This window comes from Lonchura striata, chromosome 4A (assembly GCF_050655825.1).
Source record: "Lonchura striata isolate lonStrDom1 chromosome 4A, ASM5065582v1, whole genome shotgun sequence".
NCBI lineage: Eukaryota > Metazoa > Chordata > Aves > Passeriformes > Estrildidae > Lonchura > Lonchura striata.
The window spans coordinates 974983-994787 of record NC_140742.1 but is presented as its reverse complement, the minus strand read 5'-3'; the positions used below and the strand labels follow the sequence as shown (position 1 = coordinate 994787).

Sequence of the window (19805 nt, the reverse complement as noted above, 5' to 3'; positions counted from 1 at the left end):
CCCCCGTGACCTTGTGCTTCCCCATCACCTTCAAGGACCAGCCCTGGAGACAATGGGATGTGTGGGCTCGCTGAGACAGCCAAAGCTCCCAGCGCTCAGCCCCCTCCCTCCTGCCTGTCCCACCCTGCTCACCCACCCAGGGAGCCCAGGGGTGGGAACACGAGGCTGGGCTGACCCACCTCCGTGGCCATGGGTGTCCCTGCTGTGCCCAGCTCACGCTGCCTCCAGCAGCAGCCTTGCCCAGCTCTCTCTCTCCAGGAGTGGTGGTGAGGGCACAGGGGATGAGCACACGCTGTCCAGCCTGGGCACACGCTGCCTGCCTGGGATACATGGGACAAGGCAAAGAGGGTCTGACATTGTCAATTTTCCCCACTTTAGGCAGACCAGGATTTTTTAGGTAACTTGTAATAGGCTCTCAGTGCTCAGCCCTTGACAGCTAGGCCAGTCACAAGGAGGTGCCCACGTTAGCAGCAGAGACGCTGTCCACGCACCTGCCCCACGCCAGCAAAAGCACAAAACCTCCCAAACCACACGCACAGGAGTTTTCCCCATTTCACCAGGCTGGAAGCATTACCAGGGCTATCAGGTTTATCAGCCTGAGAATAAAACTGCCTGAGACTTTGGAGGCCATACCTCCCCCAGCAACAGCTCCCACACAGAAGCAATCCCTGTCCCTGCAGCTGCTCAGAGCTTTTACTCCCAAGCTGAACAGCTGCTCTGGGTAACCACAAACTCCATGAGCTCATGGGGACTGGCCTGACTGGTGGGGACAGGAGAACTGTGTGTGACCCCTCAGCTCTGGTATGACAGTTACATATTTTCAAGAGGTTTTTGGAAAGCAGCCTCGCCAAAAAAAACCTCTGGCAGGGCAGAGGGTGCAGGCAGCAGCGTCCAGGCCAACTGGTGATGGTGACCAGCTGGGGTGGGAGCTGTGCACGGGAGCTGTGCCTGGCTGGGTGCTGAGCCAGTGACAACACATCCTGTGGCACTGCCAACTGCACCCACGGCTCTGTATGAGCAGCAAGAGCAGCGTGCCATTTGTACCATTTATGCAACTTCCACTTATCCTAATTAAAAGCATTCCCCAGGAGTCTGGCAGGTCACCAAACCCTCAGCTGAGCAATGGCTGGGCTTCAACTCATCATATTTTTAATTTCAGCTTCCCCTGCTTCGTGATGAAATACTTAAGAGGAGCTGTTTAAGCAAGCAAGAATGCCAGTCCCGTATCCGTAAGCCCCAGCAGCCATCAGGAGGAATGGAGAGACAAAGCCCCACAGCATTTTGCACACCAGTTATTATTCCATTTTCTGTCCCAAGCATGGAGCAGCAGGAGCTGTTCATGCTGTGAGTCACCTCTGCAGCCTGACCCCACCTGTCCTCTGCGCTGTAAACAGCAGCCAGGCCATAAAATGATGTGGGTCACAGATAGCATCAGCCAGAGCTCCTGTCCCACTGCTCTGCCACTCCCTGTCCCTGCCAGCCCCTCGGCCACACCTCTGCCTGCGAGCCCAGCTCAGCTGGGGCTGCACAGACACCCTGGGCCACCACTGCCCCAGAGAAACTGCCTGAAGCTGCCCCAGGCCAGCAGGGCCAGGCCAGGAGCTGGGACATCCTCCCCAGGTGAGCCCCCTCCCCAGCGGCTGCATCCCGGAGCAGCAGAGCTGCTGGAAGCTGCTGCCCCTCGCCCTGGAACCTCCCAGGAGCAGAACAGCACCTGGGTGTGACATGGAACCAGGAACCACAGGATCACAGAATCATGGAATCACAGAGTCACAGGATCACAGAATCACAGTCACAGAATCATGGAATCAGGGAAGCACAGAATCACAGAATCATGGAATCACAGGATCACAGAATCTCCTGAGCTGGAAGGAACCCACGAGGATCACTGGGGATACCCAAGGCACCTGAGTCTTGCTACCACGTGCAGATGTAGATTTTCCTGTTTCTGCAAGTGCCTGCCCTGCCCTGGACAGCATCCCAGCTTCATTAATTTCTTAATCCCAGCCTCTGCAATTCTTTTTTAATCCCAGTGTTCACACAGCACACTTTGCACAAAGGGCAGTGGCGGTGGTGACCTTCACTGTGTGAAACCCAGGGTTTCTGTGCAGCTTCCCCAGCCCCTGGATGTGCTGGGACGGCTGTGTGGGAGCCTGGGCTGTACGAGGGGTGGGAGCAAGCTTCCTCACCGGCTCTCAGTCTCAAAATAACCCTGTCTGCTTTCCACATGCCTGCCTGGCGGCTCAGCTCCTGTAAAAGGAGAAGAGAAAATGGTTTGGAAGAGACAGGGAGCTCCGAGCCAGACCCTTAAAGGGCCCAGGTGGGAGAGGTGCCAGGCAGGCATGAAGTGCCTTGCTGGCTGAAGAGGCAGTCAGTGTCCCCCAGCTCGATGGGATGTGAGGAGGGGACGCGGTTTTGTCCCCTCAGTGCAGCCTCGCTGCCCTACCGGCAGGGCTGGGAGGTTCCCAGGAATCTGTGAGCTGGGAATTTTTGTCTTAGTTTGGAAATAGCTTTGCAAATGACTGGTTTCCACAGCCTAAGCTGTTTGGATTTCGCATTGCTTTCACAGTAACTCAGCTGTGTTTTTCCCTGCCCCAACAGTCTGTGGAATAATTTCTGGTTGGGGAAACGTTTATTCCATTTGCTTCATCATGCAACTGCTTTGACCACTCCAGTTCCTCATCCAGCCTCACTCTGACCCTGCTGGGAGAGAATCTGGTGTCTGTGCTGAGGACCTCATCCCTCTGAATCTCACTGCAGGCTGTCTGAGCCCCCTGGATCTGGGCACGGGGCTCAGTGCTGCCAGAGGGTGCCTGCAGGCACAGCACAGGCCGTGCCAGCTGCCTCACACTTCAGCTCTTTAACAAGAAAGCAGAGTTACCTTTGGGCATTTATAGGTCTTTGAGATAATTACACATTTTGAAGTCATGCCTCCTTGGCCAGAGTCCCAGCACAGGCAGTGGGTGATGCTGTAACACTAAGCCAGGCAGGAAGGGTTAAAATTACCTTTAATTAACTGGTTCCCCTGGTCCCTGCTGTAAGAGTATACAGCTCTGGCAGAGTGCTAACCCAGCCAGGCTGTGCCTGCATTGCCCTGGGCAGCCCACCAGGCAGGAGAAAGAGTTTATGCGTGCTTTTCCCACGCAGGAAAGCAGCAGGAGCACCATGATGCTCTCAACAAAAGCACTGCAGGAGCCTGGGCAGGGCTTGTGGCCATCACAGGGCTTCCCAGAGCTGTGGGCATGGGGCAGGAACAAGGAGGCAGCTTGTCCTGCAGCAGGGAGCAGAGCAAACAGAGCACTCAGCTCCAAGCCTCTCCTCGAAATTTGTGTATGCTTTGGCTGGGGAGCTCCCTGCCAGGAACTGGGTGAAAAGCAAACAACTCCCTGCATGCTTCCTGCCTGCCTCTGCCTCCAACACAGGGTGATGGTGCTGGTGTGGGGGGGCAAAGAACACTCTGGAAAAACCACCTCCCTTACCCAAAAGAGCTCGGGGAATGGTTGCCCACAATGGCTGCATGGCAGTGGGGCACAAACCATGCACTCTCCCCAGCAGCATCCAGAAAACCTCCACACGGTGCCCCAGTTCCTCACCAACAGGTCTCGGTGTCACAGGCTGTAAATATCCCGTGTTCCCAGCCTGACTGGCGTTTGCCTGTAATTAGCTCTTGGGATTTGGGAGCTGGCGTGATCCGGGGTTATCGCCAGGCACCGGCGCTGTGCTGGGATTTAAAGGGACAATGTGGCTGTTCGCAGACCTCCCCGCCCAGAGCGCTGTCATATGGCACACTGAATAGAGAGAGGAGTCTCCTCAAAGCCCGCGTGCGTCCTTGCCCACCACAGGTCCCTTTTCAGGCAGAGCTGATGTGGTTCCAGGCAAAGCAGAACCGCTTGCTAATATTTCTGCCAGGACCTTTCGGTCTTTGCCATCACCTCGGCTTCGGCGTCACCTCAGCTCAAGGCTCTGCGGGCAGCCCCCATTGCTGTGCCCGCTGCCTTCCCCTGCACAGCATCGTTCCCAGCCCGAGCTGCCCAGCCGTGCCCCGGCTCCGCTGCCTGCCCGGGGCCGGCTGGGCTCCCCTGCGCCCGACGGGCACGTACTCACGGCTCTAGCGCAGCCGCGGCAGGCAGCCCGCCGGCCCGCGGGGGTCTCGCCTCATTCCCTCTCCGGCGGGCAGAAACAGCCCCAGAGCACGTTCTGCCGTCCGGCCAGCGATGCCAGGCCCGGGCAGCCCCGGGCACTGCCCTGCCGGGGCTCCTGCTGGCGCGGGCAGCGCTAGAGGGTCCAGCCCAGCGCCGTGCCGGGGCACGGGCTGCTATCGGCTCTGCCGGGGAACATCTTCATCTATCTGCCAAGATAATAAATTCTGCCTTGGAGTTTCTCACCTGGCAACAGTCACCAAGGAGACGAGGACGGCTGCCGCGGGTCCCCGCTGGCAGCCCCGGGGAGGCCGGGTGGTCCTGGCAGAGGGTCAGGGGCTGTGTGGCCAGAGGCACAGCTGCCCACCCGTCACCTGAGCTCAGGCCCAGCAGAACTCACATCGCTCTGGGCTTGGCCCCCGTGCCGCCTCTCTGGAGCCCAGTGTGGGTTTCACCAGATTTGGGGTGGATTTTGAGGTTTTCCTGGCTGTTGATCCATGTGTGTGCATTGGGAGGTGTGACCTGGAGCTGCCTCGGGCTCTTGGGGGGTTTTCCTGTCCTCAGCTCCAGTCTGACCAGGGATTTCAGACACTTGCTTTAAAAGCAGTGGCACCCCAAGTGTTCAGAGATGTCTGGAAAGCCATTGGTGCCAGAGGGAGATCAGATCCTGCTGCCCCTCAGGAAGATGAGCCACTCCTCCAGGGCTGCCTGACACATGGCACTGCCCTATTTATAGCACCTGTGGTCATGTCATAACACATTCCTGTCCCTGCTGGGCTGTCCCCTAACAGTGCCACCCTAAACATAGAGACAAGAGCTGGCACTGGAGCAAATCACTTCAGCCCTCATAGGGCTAATTCTGCAAAAATCATCACATCCATGCTGTGTGTGAACCTGCCCCAGCTGCTGCTCCCTGCAGGCTGCTGGCGCAGGCACAGACAAACCAGGATGGCCACCAGGATGGGGACAGGGAGCTGCTGCCACTGCCCTGCCATCAGCAGCACAGGGCTGGCACCAAAGTCACCCCACAGTCACCCCAAATATTGCATCTGGCAGTGATACCAGAGCAGCAACTTCATCAACCATTAACCATGCATGGCTGCCTGCCCATGGCATGGAACTGGGGCACCTCCCTTGCTCAGGACAGCCACTGAGTTCTCAACAGCATGGGGGGCTGGGGAGAAGGGCATGGGGCTGGAGGGAAGGGCATGGGGCTGGAGGGAAGGGCTGGGGCTGGGGAGAAGGGCGTGGGACTGTGCCCATGCTGGGCTCGCACCCCTGGGGCCAGGGCAGTGTCTCAGCACCTTTGGCTCGTGGTTGGTGCTCAGCTGGTGGAGGCAGTGCTGCTGGTGCTGGGTGGCTCAGCACAAACTGGTGTGAGCCAGCAGGCTCTCTGTTTGCTCCTGGGTATGGATGTTGAAGGACCTCATGTCTTTGTCCCTCTTGACTCCACTTCCCCCACCTGAGCTCCTGCAGCTCAGACACCCCTGTGTGACTTCTCCACACACATCAGTGGCAGCAAGCCAGGGAGGGCAGCTCTGCCTGGGAAAAGAAGCAGGAAACCTGAGAAGCAAGATAAGAGCTTCAGAGCTGAAGATGGAGAAGCTGGAGCTCTTTTTTTCTCCACTCTGCCCTGTGGTTGAGGGTCTCCAGCAGGTCCCTGCTCCCAGCCAGACTCCTGCTGGGGCTGGCTGTGTTTCCATCTCAGGGAGCACAGGACCTGCTGCCACGCTCCTTGTGGTTTCTGCCAGGGTACGAAACACAAGCAGTGAGCAGTGATGTCCCCCAGCCCGGCTCAGAGGGGACCCTGGGCGAGCAGCAGAGCTGTGCACACCGTGAAGGGGATGCTCCCTGCAGAGGCTGCAGGGAAACAGCCTCAGGGATCAGGCAGGGAGAAGCCAGAGGAGCTGCTCCTTAGAGGAGCCCCTAATTCAGCCCACAGGCAGTGTCCCCACCACAAGCCATGTCCAGCAGTGAAGGGGACACGAGGCTGCAGTGGGGTGGGCGAGTCAGTGCCGTGCCACCCAGCGTGGCAGGCAGCCCCAGCCCAGCCGTGTCCCAGCAGCCACTGGCCTGGGCCGACCCACCAGGATTAGGGAGCCTGCAGGAGTAAATCATTCAAATCCAGATTAGATTTAAGCAGCTGCTACGCAAAGGGCATGTGAGCAGAGGCTGTGCAGTGGGGATGAGCAGGTGAGACACTGACTGGCGCTCCTGATGTGAGGGGCAGTGAGAGCAGGCTCTGTGCCCATGGGGTGCTGCCCAGAAGGACTGATTTTTTCTCCAGGCTTGGCTTGTGTGCACCAGGCAGAAGGCAGCAGTGCTGTGCCGTGGGACAGGGCACCCAGGAGGAGATGTTCCCTGCCGTGAAGAGAGAGCCCAGGCAGGAGGATGAAGCTCAGGGACACGCTGGGCTGCTCGCTTGGTAGGTGCTGGAGAGAGGCCACCCCTCTGCGCAGGGCTGCAGACCATGTTCCACCTCTTCTCCCACTGCTGGTCGTGGCTGCAGGCCATACAGGAGCCCGTCAGGTAGGTCCCTGTGCCCACTCCCGGGGCTCCCAGGGTGACAGTGTTTACCCGTGTGTGTGGGTGGTGAGGGTGCCAGGGAAAGCCAGGTGCCCGCTGCAGGAACTGTGCCCAGGCTGCTGAGCAAGGCACACGTGTGTCCTCGCTGCCCCTGCAGCAGGCAGGAGTGGGCAGGGAAGCAGGCTGGGCAGGGATGCAGTGCAGGGAATGGTTCCACTGGATTCTGGCTCTGCAGAGTCAGCAGCTCCCCAGGAAAGCTGGGGAGGATGCACGGAAACACCTCCTTGTTTGCATAGGCCAGAACATCCAGGATAATTCCCTGGGACAGCGCTGCAAGGAGCTTTGTGCTCCTCTCCCTCCAGAGAGGACACCTTGCCTGCTGTAATTCTGGAGGTGGAGCCATGCCACTCCACTGCCACGCAGCCTGGAACAAAATGGCATTGCAAATAACTGTAGTGGCTTGTCCATGGCAGAGAAAATGTTTTTTGTGTGGCTCTGCTGGATCACGTTGCTGGAGAGCAGACAGGACTGGTTAGCAACAGGAAAAACACCTGAGTCTAGGCAGAAGCTCATAAAATCATCCTTGCCACTTTCCCTATTTGTGTATATTCAAAATTTATTGCAAGGAAGGTGTAATCATTAACTACATATCAGGAAGAATTGTGCTGGCCTGTGCATATAATTGCTTAATCCTCTATGATTTGAAAATAAGTACACGGACGGCTCGGCAGTGTGGGTGTCCCATGGTATTGGGGGGGCTCCAGGAACCTGTCCCATGCACCAAGAATTGTCCCTGCACTTCTCCCCAGCTGAGACAGAGCCTGTGTCACTGTCCTGGCTGAAATGTAGCTGCCACGGGCAGCGTCCTTTGCCTGGGGGCCAGCAGTGGTCCTTGCTCCCCAGGGAGCACAGCCTTTTCCTGGGGTTCTCACCTGCTGTTGTTGCCCCCCAGGAAGGTGACCCTCCTTGTCATGGGGCTGGACAACGCAGGGAAAACCTCCGTCATCGCGGACATGGGGGCAGGTGAGGAGCAGCACAGCCCGGGGCAGCCCCGGACGGGCAGCAGCTTGGTGGCCCTGTGACACAGAGGAGCGAGGCTGAGCTGCAGCCGCTGCTGCGGGGAGCCTGCGGGGCACGGCCGTGCCCGGCAGCCCTGGCAGCGGGGATGCGGCTGTGGCAGGAGGGGCGCGGGGCACAGGGGCGCTCCCGGGCCCCGGGGCAGCTCTCTGCGCTCTCCCCGCCCGCAGCGCTGGCCGGGGAGGCGCTGCCCGGTGCGCAGCCTGGCCGGAGCCGCCTGCGGCTGGACAGGTTCGAGGTGACGCTGCTGGAGCTGCCCGGGGCGCAGCGCTCCCGCAGCGCCTGGCGCAGCCACTACAACGAGGCGCAGGGGCTGCTCTTCGTGCTGGACTCCGGTGACCCGGCACGGATGGAGGAGGCCCGCAAGGTCCTGAGCCGCGTCCTGAGCCACCCCGAGGTGTCCGGGAAGCCGCTCTTGCTGTAAGACCGGGATGCAAGCCGTGAGGCTGGGGGTGAGGGGGCTGTGCGCTGCTGCGGGGATTCGGTGCCCGGGAGCTGTCGGGGAGCGCGGGGACGTGGGGACCCCAGCAGCGCTGGGGAGATCGGAGCATCCGCGGGGAGGAGCTGAGGAGGGGCTCCGGTGCCAGGGCAGGGCTGGGGCGATGCTTCACCTTTCTGCTCCTGCCGTGCCCCAGGCTGGCCAACAAGCAGGACGCGGCGGGCGCGCTGCTGCCCTGCGAGCTGATCGAGCGGCTGTGCCTGGAGCGCCTGGTCAACGAGAAGCGCTCGCCCTGCCGCATCGTGAGTGCGGGGCCGGCCCCGCTCCCCCCCGCGGCCGCCGCCGCCGCTGATCCCCGCCGCCCTCCCGCAGGAGCCCTGTGTCGCCGGGCGGGTCCCCCCCGGCCGCCCGGCCCGCGCCACCCTGCAGGGGCTGCGCTGGCTGCTCCGCGCCGCCGCCGCCCCGCCGGACACCGGCCCGGGCCCGCCGGACACCGGGGCCGCCCGCAGGTGGGTCCGGCTCCTCGCTCCGTCCCCTCGCTCCGCCCGCAGCGATCGCCCCCACAGCGCTGCGCTCCCTCCCGCAGGCACCGGCCGCCCCCCGGGGAGGATGCTCGGGAGGGCGCGGGGAAGAGCGGGGAGCCCCGGCCGGAGCGCCCGGTCTGCCGCCTCCTGCCCCCGGTGAGTGAGGAGGGAGGAGGGAGGAGTGAGGAGTGAGTGAGTGAGTGAGTGAGTGAGTGTGGAGTGAGGGAGCAAGGAGTGAGGAGTGAGGAGTGAGGAGTGAGTGAATGAGTGACTGAGTGAGGAGTGAGTGAGTGAGACCCCGGGATGGGACGGGGCCTAAGAGCGCTCTGCCACCCTCTGCTCATCCCCCTTTCCCTGCCCAGGAGGAGAGCATGAAGGGCCCCAGGAGGAGGAAGAGGAAGGTGAAGGTGAAGAAGAAGGGCTCGGGGCAGCCAAGCCCAGCTGCAGAGTTGGAGGCACCGGGAGCAGGGGCCACTGGGGGGCTGCTGCTCCCCAACAGGGTCGGGCAGGAGGAGCCCATACCCGGCCCCTGCCCAGGTGAGAGGGGACTGTGGGCGGCTCCAACTCTGCAGGGCCCCAGAGCCACCCTACAGGGAGGTGGCCGGGCCTGGCAAAGTGACAAAATATTGGAGCACAGGTGCCCGCCACCTCCATCAGCTTTGCCTGCAGATCAGCTGAGTGCAGAGCCAGTCACAGGAACGCAGAGGGGAAGAGGAGAGACATCTGAGCTTCTCCACGGGGGAGGATGCACGGAAGCCATGGAGGACTGCAAACCTGCCCCCAGCAGTCCTCTCAGCTGGTTTGGTGACAAAGGCACCCTTGCTCAGGTCTGTGGTGCCTGAAATTTTGTATTTCTCCATTCAGCACAGGGTATGAAAAAGAAAAAAAAGAAGAAAATCAAGAATAAAATCAAGTCACGGGAACCTTCTCTGGAGCAGCAGCGTGAGGAGATCTCAAGCACCTTTGGTTGGTATTTCTCAGGACAGATTTTGCTGAAAGCGTCATGGGTCTGGCCCGCTGGCAGCGGGCTGGGAGCTGTGCAGGGACACTTGGTGCTTGGCGTGGGGACCCGGGCACAGGCAAGTGCTGCTGCGGGGCTGGGTGGGTGCTCTGCAGGCAGAGGCTCTGTGGGGGCTGCAGAGGGGCCCACGAGTGCTGCACTGAGCCTGGCTGTCCGGGCAGCCCTCGCTCCGCACGGCTGCCAGCGGGGCCGGAGCTGTCCCAGCTCGGGGCCCGACTGCTCCCGCGTTCCAGATCTGTACCGCCGCGCCATGCTGGCTCTGAAGATGAGGCAGGAGCAGAGGAAGCAGCCGTCGGCCGTCGCCCCCTGAGCAGGGAGGCACAGAGCCGGGGCTGCATCCCTGCAGTGGCACTGCCACCCGCGCCCCTGCACGGCTGGCAGAGCTGGGAAATGGGTCCTGGGCCACAAACAGCATCCTTGTCCCCTGCGTGGCTTGAGAACCAGGGATCCACGGGGGCGAGCCAAAGGTCCCTTTGTGAGATGCCGGGCTGTAAATCCATGGGAAAAGGGAGCAGCCAGCCCTGGCTGCCCCTGTCAGTGTTCGTGGGAGACTCTGCCTAAAGCCAGACCAGTCTGTGCAGGAGAGGAAGATCTGAGCAAACATCCCGGAGGACAGCTTGTCCCTGAATGGGCCTGTGCCCCGGGAGAGCTGTTTCCTCAGGCCAGGGCTGCACTCCCGCTGCCTGGATCGGTGTCGTGGAGGGAGCTCAGCCCCAGGTGGGCCCCGGGGAGGAGAGGAGCTCTGCCGGACCCTCAGCCACACCTGGCAGGGCTGCCAGGACCCGCCTCACACGCTGGAGGAAGGTGACGCCCGGTTTGTGCATCCTGCAGCCCGTCAGAGAAAATCTAAACTCAAAGCAGCTGGTGGCGGAGGCTCCAGCCCCAGGAGCGTTCCTCCTGACCGTGCCATCCTTCCAGGAGGGTCCCTGGCGCTCCAGCCTGGCACTCTGCTGGCCCAGGTGGTCCCTGGGGTGCGCTCAGCTCTGCCCTGAGAGGGCCAGTGCATGTGCCAGAGCCGTGCCAGCCAGAGCCGTGCCAGCCGGGCCTCCTGTGGCACAGCATGTGCCAGAGCCATGATTCCCACACCGAGCCATGCCAGCCTGGCACCGGGCCGTGCCAGCCTGGCACCGAGCCGTGCCAGCGGGCTCTGCACGCCGGCAGAGCTCCCTCAGCCCTGCAAACACTCCCCCGAGCCTGGGGCCGGGCAGTTTTCCCTGCCCCTGCAGCAGCTGTGCTGGAGGCTCTCCGTGTTCCCCTGGCACTGAGGAACTGGCACTGCCTCTGTGCTCCAGGGGAAGGCAAACCACGGCAGCCCTTCCTCGGCAGGGCTGAAGGGGAAAAGGGCAGAAACTGGCTGCTCTGCCTTGCCAGCCTGCCATAACGTTCTGTCTACCCTCTGCTGTATCCAGCTGTTGGCGACTGCAGGGATTGTTTGTAAATAATCTGTAAATAGCAGCAGCAGAAGTTAACACTGCCCTGTAAATACAGCACTTGCAGCATTCCCTTGTCTCAGTCTGGTGGAGCTCCCTGGGGTGAGGGTGCTGTGGGGTAAAGTGGGGACCAAAAACAAGACGGTGGCGAGTGGTACCTTGCCATGAATTTCAGGTTTGTTGGAAAATGCTGCAGCTCCAAAGGTGCTGGAAGCAGGCAGCAGTGCCTCAGCAGCTGCTCCGGACAGACACATTTTCCATCTCTTGTGCAGAGCATCAGCAGCATCTCCTGCAGGGAGCCAGCTGGGTGGCACTGTCCTGCTTTGCATGGCAGCATTTGGATATTTTCTAGCATATCCTTCTGCTCCCGTTTCCAGAGAAGCTGGCTCAGGAGCGTCAGGGTAGGCAGAATTTTGTGCCTGGTCCCACCAGCAGCGTTGTGGTGCCTCAGCCTGGGCTGTGGCTGTGCTGCTGTAGATGGCATGTGAGTTGTGCGTTTCTGCAGCTCTTGATGTTGCTCGCTCAGAGACCCAGCGAGGCACCAGCAGCTCTCTCCACAGCCTGGCTCCCTCTGAGCCTGAAGGGTGGAGAGAGGAGTCTGCACTTGGCTGAGCTCTGCCAAAGCTGCTGCCCCTTTGTGCACTGCCAGGAGAAGATGAAGAGATGTTTCAGCAAGTGCCCGTGGGAATACACCTCCCACCTCCTCACACCAAGGTTGCTTTGCACAGTTGGATTGTCTTCTGATGCTTGCTATCACTACCAGGATTTAAATGAGTGGACTGGAAGTGAGTAGTGAGACTACTGCTCTCTTTTGAAGAGCACTGCTTGGTCATGCTCAAAACACTGCCAAGTCCTCCCGTGTACAGGACACCACCAAAATTCCAGGCAGCACAAGGCCTGAAGGAGGAGAGCCTGGAAGATGGGTCCGTGTGCTGAGGCTGTCACCCCCTCTAGTTCCACCCATGGCCCTGCTGTGCTTTCTCCAAAGTCATTACATTCCACTTTCTGCACACTGGCTGCGCTTAGGCAGCAGCTACACTTTATGTTACAGACCCTCCTGGCCCCGGGAGAGGATGTGGGGGTGATGTGGGGGTGATGTTGACTCCAAAATCTCCTCTGGGAGCCCTTGATTTGCCCCACACACATGGGCAGGGCAGGAGGCTCCCCATGGGAAGCTCTTGTGGAGAGTACAGACACCTCTACTGCTCTACATCCACTGCTGTATTTTCTCAATAAAAACAAAACTCTGTGGCTTTTCCCACACACATCAGTGCTTCCAGAGGAGTGGGAACCATTGTGGATTTCAGGATCATTCCCAGGATTCTGATGGAGGCTCCCTTGGGAACCAGCTTTCCCAGCAGCTGCAGGGGGATGCTCCGAGGGGCAGGACAGGGAAGCTGAGCCTGCTCCAAGCATCAGGGAGCTGTGGGGTGGCAAACCCTCAGCAACCAGGCCTGGCAACGGAAAGCAACTTCAATGAGAGACAGAGATTTGTGATGTGTGAAAAGCATGGCAGTTCTTCCTTCTTCACTAACCCAAATTTATAGAGGAAGGAGCCAGCAAGTGGTTTTTGAGAGCATCTCAGATGTTGGAATTTGAACACTGATTTAGGGCAGTAAAGAGGATTAATTGCAAATGATCTGGGTTAACGGGTGTTTGGAAAGGCAAAAGGAATGGGTCACACCTGTGGGGTGCCTGCAGGAGACTCTCATTCCCCCCAAGCTATCTGTAAATGCCATCACCTGCCTTGGGCTCATAACAGCCAGAGAAAGGGGAGGGGGTTCCTGGGGTATGGGCTGGTGAGGGGCTTTCACATGGAGCTCTCCCCTCTCTGCTCCGTGAAAAAGGTACAAATTTAACTAAAATAAATCTCCCACAGAGCAGTGGCTGTGGGGGAAGGTGAGCAGCCCCTGCTCCTTGGCCTGCTGAGCTGAGGGCTCTGCCCATGTCACACTGCTGTCTGAAAGCTGCTTTGAGTATGTACAGGCTTAAACAAACATGTACAAGGCAGGTAAGTGGATTTTAAACCTTGGAATGGGTGTTAGGGTTGATAAAAGCCTTGGGTGGGTGGTTTTTTGTACTTGAGAAGCTGGTTGCTATGTACACTTTCTCCTCCTTGCAGGTTCTACCCTCTGACTAACTTGGGTGGGCTGGGTGCCAGCATGATCTTGTGGGAGTTCCCAGCTGCAAAAGTGAATGTTGGAAATGGCTCAGCTTTATTTTAGCTGAGCACACCAGGGTCCAGGTGATTTTTCCAGAGATCATTGAGATATTGCAATATATGTGATGACAGGCAGCTCTCAATATGTTCACTAATGAGCAGCCATGCACAGAGTTTCTCTGGGATGTTTTGTTGTAGACCCTCTGTTGTGTTATGCTAAAAATGAGACCTGGAGTGTTTGCTGTCATGTGTGCTGAAAAAACAAGGCTGGAATTATTGACAGTATCTCCCTAAACTTCTTTTGATGGTCATGAAAGAGGCTGTTAAGACTTCGTAAGAATGGAGAGGACAAAGGATTGCAAAATGAGAGACTACGAAAACTTTCCCTTCTAGGCTAAATGAACCCTGTTGGAGGCGTTGTTGCTGGCAGAAGGAAAAAGGATATAACCAAATTTATTCAGTGTCTTGGGGCGCCAGGAAATATGCTGGCATCTGAGGTATATAAATTTGTCATGTACCAAATATATTTGCTGGGTTTTCCCCCTTTGAAAAAGAAAAAGCATTCTTTTCAGAAAAGGAAATTTTGTTAACTAAAATCGGTATTCTCTTTCATAAATTATCACTCTGTAAGTTGCTGCATATTTGAATAAGTTGTTTCACACTATAAGGACAAAGTGCCTCTAGAGAAAGGCTATCAGTATATTAATTAGAAGGGCTTTTGCTACAGATATCGGATATCGGATCAAGAGCCAATTTATTAACAAAAATTTTTCATTTAAAAGTCAGCTGCAGCAATCAGAGCTCAGGCCTTTTCTGTGAGAGATCCTTCACCTCCTTAAACTGCACTTATATTTCAGTGCAGCTGAGTTTAGCAAGACTGTAGCCCAAATACCTGACCTGCTGGGCTCTCATAGACCTTACCCCTGACCTTGCATGCACAGTGCAGCTGTAGGAGAGGTTTGGGGGTGATTTTGTAAAGTTTTTCTTTGTTTTGGGGTTTTGTTTGGCTAGGCTTGTGTTCATGGATTGCAGAGGCCTGCAGCAACCAGCACCAGAGCTCTGTGCCTGCTCCAGCAAGGGCAGCTGCAGGTGGAGTGATGAACTGCAAATGCACTTGGGGGTGGAGGAAAGCGTGTGCAGGGCCCCGTGTGATGGGCACTTGAAACGAAGAGCTGCTTTGTGCAGAACACCTGCTGCAGGTGAGGCTGTCACAGAGGGAATCCCAAAGCTGAAGCCCAGGAGAAGTCCCAGCTGCAGGTGAGGCTGTCACAGAGAGAATCCCAAACCTGAAGCGATGTTTGGGCACAGGGGTGAGGCAGGGCTGGGGGAGCTGGTGCTGAGTGATGTGCCCAGCCGTGATGCCCGGGGGAGTGGGATGGGCTGCAGGGGAGGCAGGTTTGCAGGGCTGCAGGGCTGCAGGAGATGGCCCTGGAATGGCTGCCAGGGGACAGGGTGGCCTCAGAGGTGGGTGGCACTCAGCAGCAGCGCCGTGTCCCGGATGCCCTGGCCCGCTGTGAGGAGCAGCATCAACGGGCAGGCAGGTCATGCCCCAGCAATAAATCAGCTCCCACCCTACACTGGATTAACGAGACCTACTTCAAGCTGCAGCGACTCTAAAGGCGAACCCGTAGTACCCGTCCGGTGGGAAGGACCTGGGTGAGAAGTAATGTGTCCCCATGGACTTCATGGGACACCGGATGTCATAAAAATCCGTAGGGTATTTGGAAGACACGGAAAGCCGATTGCTTGTTTTACAGACTGCTCTTTATCCTCCAACTGGCCACACGATGGCAGAAGAAGCAAAGAACGCTGCAAAAATAAGTGTTTAAGGAATAAAGCCCACAGGGCGGGGAGGGCTGGCGCGTTAAGGACCGGACTCAGAAAAGCCCCATCACCTGAACAGCCAAAACAAGGGCAGGAGAACGCTTTCGTGAGAGAGTTGATGGATTTCCCCAGGCTCTGAGGTGCTCGGGGCGCTCCCTCGGGTCGCCCTGGTTGCAGTGTGCCCAGCGCTCACGCTCTGGATTTCTTGCGCTCATTTTCGTGCTAACTGAAGTGGCCGTGGACTCCAACCAAGCTGCATGGTGCAAAGCTCCCCTGGGAGAGGGAGCTGCCCCTTGTGGTCCCTTCTGTTAGAGGTAAAAATGATCAAGCCGAATGTAATAATTAATCCAAATAGATTTTTATTTCGCGACCCAGACTCGGTCGGAGATAACCACAATCAAAGGTCGGTGCCGAAGCGTGGGCAGCGCAGGGTCTGCAATGTTCACCCCGACGGTTCGGCCCAGCGGCTCTTCCGCCGTCTGTTCTGCCTGAGACAGGGTTTTTCTCCTTTGCAACAGTTCACATATTCATGTCGTTTCTTTGCCGGGAAGCGATGTATACCGGTCAGGACTTACTGGGATTTGGCATTGGGATGCGCATTCCTGATGGCTCTGGCTATCTCAAGCTGAGATATTTATCGACCATTCATCACTTGGGTGTTCCTCCGGTCACCTTGGAGAAGCACCCATCTCCTTGTAAGCCACGTTTCACCCATCTCCTTGTAAGCCACGTTTATTCGTTTGCAAATTTAACTCCTTTTTCTCCCTGCTGCCAGCTGCGGTTTGGAAATACCGTGAAGAGACCTTCCCGTCCCCGGCTTGAGTGCTTAAGAGAACTTAGAGGAATATTTCTAATATAACGTATTTCATGCGTCTGTTTCTCATATGCACGAATTGTTCAGAATACACAGAACCCTTTCCTGGGCAGGGCACGCTGGTTCCGCCCAGCCCCGCTGGGCGAGGCTTTAAAAGCCGCATTCAGACAGATTTCCCTGCTGAGGACCGTGAGCCGGCAGAATTGCCACCAGGGCAGCGGTGGAGCCGTGCGGGCGGTTCCAGGCTCTGCAAAAGCCCAGTCAGGGCTGTGTGCTCCCTCCCTGCGGGGCTGGTTCCTGCTGACACCGGCTTTTGCTGCCCCAAGCCTCTGTGCCAGCAGCAGTGACAGCTGCCCAGGTTTCCCCAGTGAAACCCTGCCTTTGGTTTCACTGTAAGGAGATGGATGGGTTTAAACACTCAGCTTCACAGCAGGATACTGTGGCTCTGCTCTGGCTGAGTTTGGGAGACCAGGAACTCACCTGTGGCTCTTCCCAGCTCTGCTTGCACTTATTTCCTCTGAGAACTCCCTGGGAAAGGGTCTCTGTCCCTGGTGCCAGTGCATTGAAGCTAATTACCTAATTTAGTTCTGTATCACAGTCCAAGTCTTGCTTTTTTGCTTCTAATCCCAGCAAACCTTAAAAAATTTAAGTAATTTCAAACTAAACTGGGTAGGGGCTGCAGTTTGTATGGCACAGGAATTGTAAGGACAAGTGCAGCTGCATGGGTTCTGCCGGTGAGAGCAGCTCTCCTGATCAATGAATTCTGGTGAACGGTGAGGAGCAGCTGTACCTGTAGCACCATACTGAGCAGAAGAATAAAGCTATTTTCCTGTGGGCCAGGTAAGCCAGATTGCCTTGGCCTTTGGCAACATGCAGGGGCCAAACCCCAAAGGCTGCTGGTGCACTGGGCAGGGCTGTTCTGCTCAGCACCTGCCACAGAGCCCTGCAACAGGACAAATGCCTGAGAACAGCAGCTCCCTCTTCCAGCCAACACAAAGAGGCCAGAAAAACATCGGGGAAATACCCAACCAGCAAGGCAAAAGCTGCAGGGCAGCGTTGGTGCTTTGTGGGGAGGGACTCTACAGCAGACTGGTTAGGCATTATATAAAGGTGTTTAACAATTGCCATTCATTATTTTAAAGTGCCTGGCATTGTTTTCTGGTTTCCTCTGTTGTGGTTAGGCCTTTGTGTGGAAAGGTGAGTAACAGCACAGCTGCACGGGTGCTTTGCACAGTAAATGTGACTGGATTTAGCCTCAGTCAGAGCAATATGATGCTGTTTTCACTTTAGAAATGCAAAGGGGAAAATCTGTGTTTTCCAGGCCTCTGGAAGCTGCCGGGTGCTCCCCAGGCCCAGCTGTGTGCCACAAGGTGAGGTTTGCTCCGTTTCCAGTAAGAAGTTGCCTCTAAAACGGGAGCAGTGCAAGCTGCTGCAATGGCAGGGGTGCCTGGTGCTGGGGTCGAGGAGCAGCTCCTGGAGCTGCTTGGAGCTGTTAGCAGGGGACAGCACCAAGAAAATTCCCTGTGCTGATGCAGAGGATATTCCCCCAGAAAAGGCTGCTTTATTTCTAGGCAATAATGATGTTGAAAACGTAATGAAAACATGTCGATTTTCTTAGGGTCTGTGTTGTCTTTTTCAACTTTATGTTGAAAACATAACAAAAACATGTCAATTTTTTTTAGGTTACATCTCATCGTTTTCAATTTGATGTTGAAAACATAATGAAAACATGTAGATTTTGTTAGAGTCCATGTTGTCTTTTTCAACTTGGTGTTGAAAACATAACAAAACCATGTCGATTTTGTTACATCTCGTCTTTTTCATTTTGGTGGTTTACAGTGATATTCTCATGCTCTGTGCCTGCTCGGCTAGGGAGAAGCTCCCTGGAGGAAGCATTTTGGGCGGGTTTTGCTTCCCCTCCTGTGCTGTCCCAGCCCGGCGAAGGGGATGTGCTGTGTGTTCAGGAGTGGCACAGGGAGAGCTGGGCAGCTCTGGGCTCCGAGGCTGCAATAGGCTGGCCTGGCTGAGCCACGCGTGGCAGGAAGAGTTTCTGGTGGGGAAAAGTACCCAGAGAGTGTAAACAGCTCCTCGGGCAGTCCTGGCTTGGGAAAATGCTCCAGGTGTGTTCATGTTGGCTGCTGGAGCGTGGGGACCGTGGCTGGGGCTGTGCAGCAGAGGGGCAGGACTGTGCCTGCAGCCCAGAAAGCCAAAAAGCATCCCCAGCAGCTGAGGGAGGGGTCTGCCCCCATTCCACCCGTGACATCCCTGCCCACAGCGCCACGTGGAGCCGCTGGAGCAAGTTCCAAAGTGGCCACAAAGTGCCCCAAGGGCTGGAGCATCTCTGATACAGTGACAGGCTCAGAGAGCTGGGGGGGTTCAGATTGTGGAAGAGAAGGCTCTGAGGAGATTTTGGAGTCCTTGCCAGGGCCTGAAGTGGGACAGGCACTTTTAATGGGGCATGTAGCTATAGGGCCAGGGGGAATGACATTTTGGGCAGGTCACACAAGGGGTAGCCCTCTTCAAACTGAAAGGGGGCAGGTTTTGAATAAATATTAGGAAGAAATTCTTCCCCCTGAGAGTGTTCTGGCACAGGTTGTCCAGAAAAGGGCGGATGCTGAAGGCCAGGTTGGATGGGGCTTGTGGAAGGTGTCCCTGCCAGGAGAGGGGCTGGACGGCGAGGGACTTTGGGGTCTGCTCCACTGAAACCCGTCCTATGCCAGCGGCACAGCAGAGGGGCCTGCAGCGGGGACGAGTGGTGGGGAGGGGATGGCAGCGCGTCTGGTGGGGTGAGGCTGTCCCCATGTGTCCCCATGTGTCCCCATGTGTCCCCATGTGTCCCCATGTGTCCCCATGTGTCCCCATGTGTCCCCATGTGTCCCCATGTGTCCCCATGTGTCCCCATGTGTCCCCGTGTCCCCGCGTGTCCCCGCGTGTCCCCGCGTGTCCCCTGTCCCCCCATGTCCCCCCATGTCCCCGCTGTCCCCCCATGTCCCCGTCCCCGCTGTCCCCGTCCCGCGTGTCGCGGCGGGCGCAGTGGCTCCCCCTGGCGGCGGCCGCGGGCCGTGCGGCGCTCCCAGGCTGCTCCGGGGCGGCGCCGCCTCCAGCGCGGCGGGACAAAGCGGGGCCGGGCCGGGCCGGGCCGGGCATGGGGCGGGCGGCGGAGCGGGGCCGGCGGCGCGGCCCGGAGCCGCGCTAGGAGCCGAGCCGGGCCGGGCCGGGCCGGGATGCGGCGGTGACCCCGCCGCGATGCTCCGCCGCAGCCTGAGCCGCCTGGTGAGTGCGGGGCCGGGGCGCGGGCGGGAGCGGCTCGGGGTTCTTCTCGCTCTGCCGGGCGCCGGGGCTCGGCGAGGGGCGCATCCCCTCCCCGCGGGGTCCGCCCCGGCCCGCAGCGCCGGCTCCGTGCGAGCCTGCGAGCCCTGCGGGAGTTGCTCTGCCGCCCGAGCCCAGACGCTGGTTTTTCCTCCCAAAACGTGCCTCGGGGACTCCCCCGGGCCGGCAGCGCGCTCCCCGAACCGCGTGGCTGCTCCTGCCCTGGGCGGGATGCGGGCTGTGCCCCCGCCGCCGCTCCGCCCGGTGCATCCCCGGCCCTTCCCGCTGCCACATGGGCTGCTCGGAGATCGCACCGTGACCTCACTGCCTGGCAGAGCTCTGTAATTACTCACGGTTTCCTTTTCCACAGCAAACGCGCGAAAATCGCAGTTCTGCCGCGGTTCCGGGCGCTGCCGTTCGTTCGGCGGCGTTCCCGATTGCGCAGTGCGTAGTTAGCCAAGTTGCCGGAGTTGGGGCGGCGGGCGCGGTGTGGGCACAGCCCGAGCGCCCCGCGGGGCCGGAGCCGCTGCCGGAGCCCGCC

The 19805-nt window shown here is 58.3% G+C and overlaps 2 protein-coding genes across 8 annotated transcripts in view; both read left to right on the top strand.

Annotated features, from left to right (window-relative positions):
• The first annotated feature begins 6609 nt into the window (after positions 1 to 6609).
• Positions 6610 to 10036, top strand: ARL13A (ARF like GTPase 13A). The gene is made up of 6 exons (XM_085571027.1): positions 6610 to 6668; positions 7618 to 7688; positions 7913 to 8162; positions 8378 to 8861; positions 9068 to 9242; positions 9570 to 10036. The coding sequence occupies exons 1-6, from the start codon at positions 6610 to 6612 to the stop codon at positions 10034 to 10036; spliced, it is 1506 nt and encodes a 501-aa protein (XP_085427153.1).
• Positions 10037 to 19071: 9035 nt separating this feature from the next.
• Positions 19072 to 19805, top strand: part of ATP11C (ATPase phospholipid transporting 11C (ATP11C blood group)) — a 54034-nt gene continuing 53300 nt past the window's right edge. For all 7 annotated transcript variants that reach the window (XR_014952516.1, XM_077786457.2, XM_085570968.1 and 4 more), the window contains exon 1: positions 19072 to 19228. Coding sequence is in view for 6 of the 7 variants with exons in the window: in XM_077786457.2 (XP_077642583.1) it covers positions 19202 to 19228 (27 nt within the window). In the remaining variant the exon portion in view is untranslated. The remainder of the gene's footprint in view (positions 19229 to 19805) is intronic.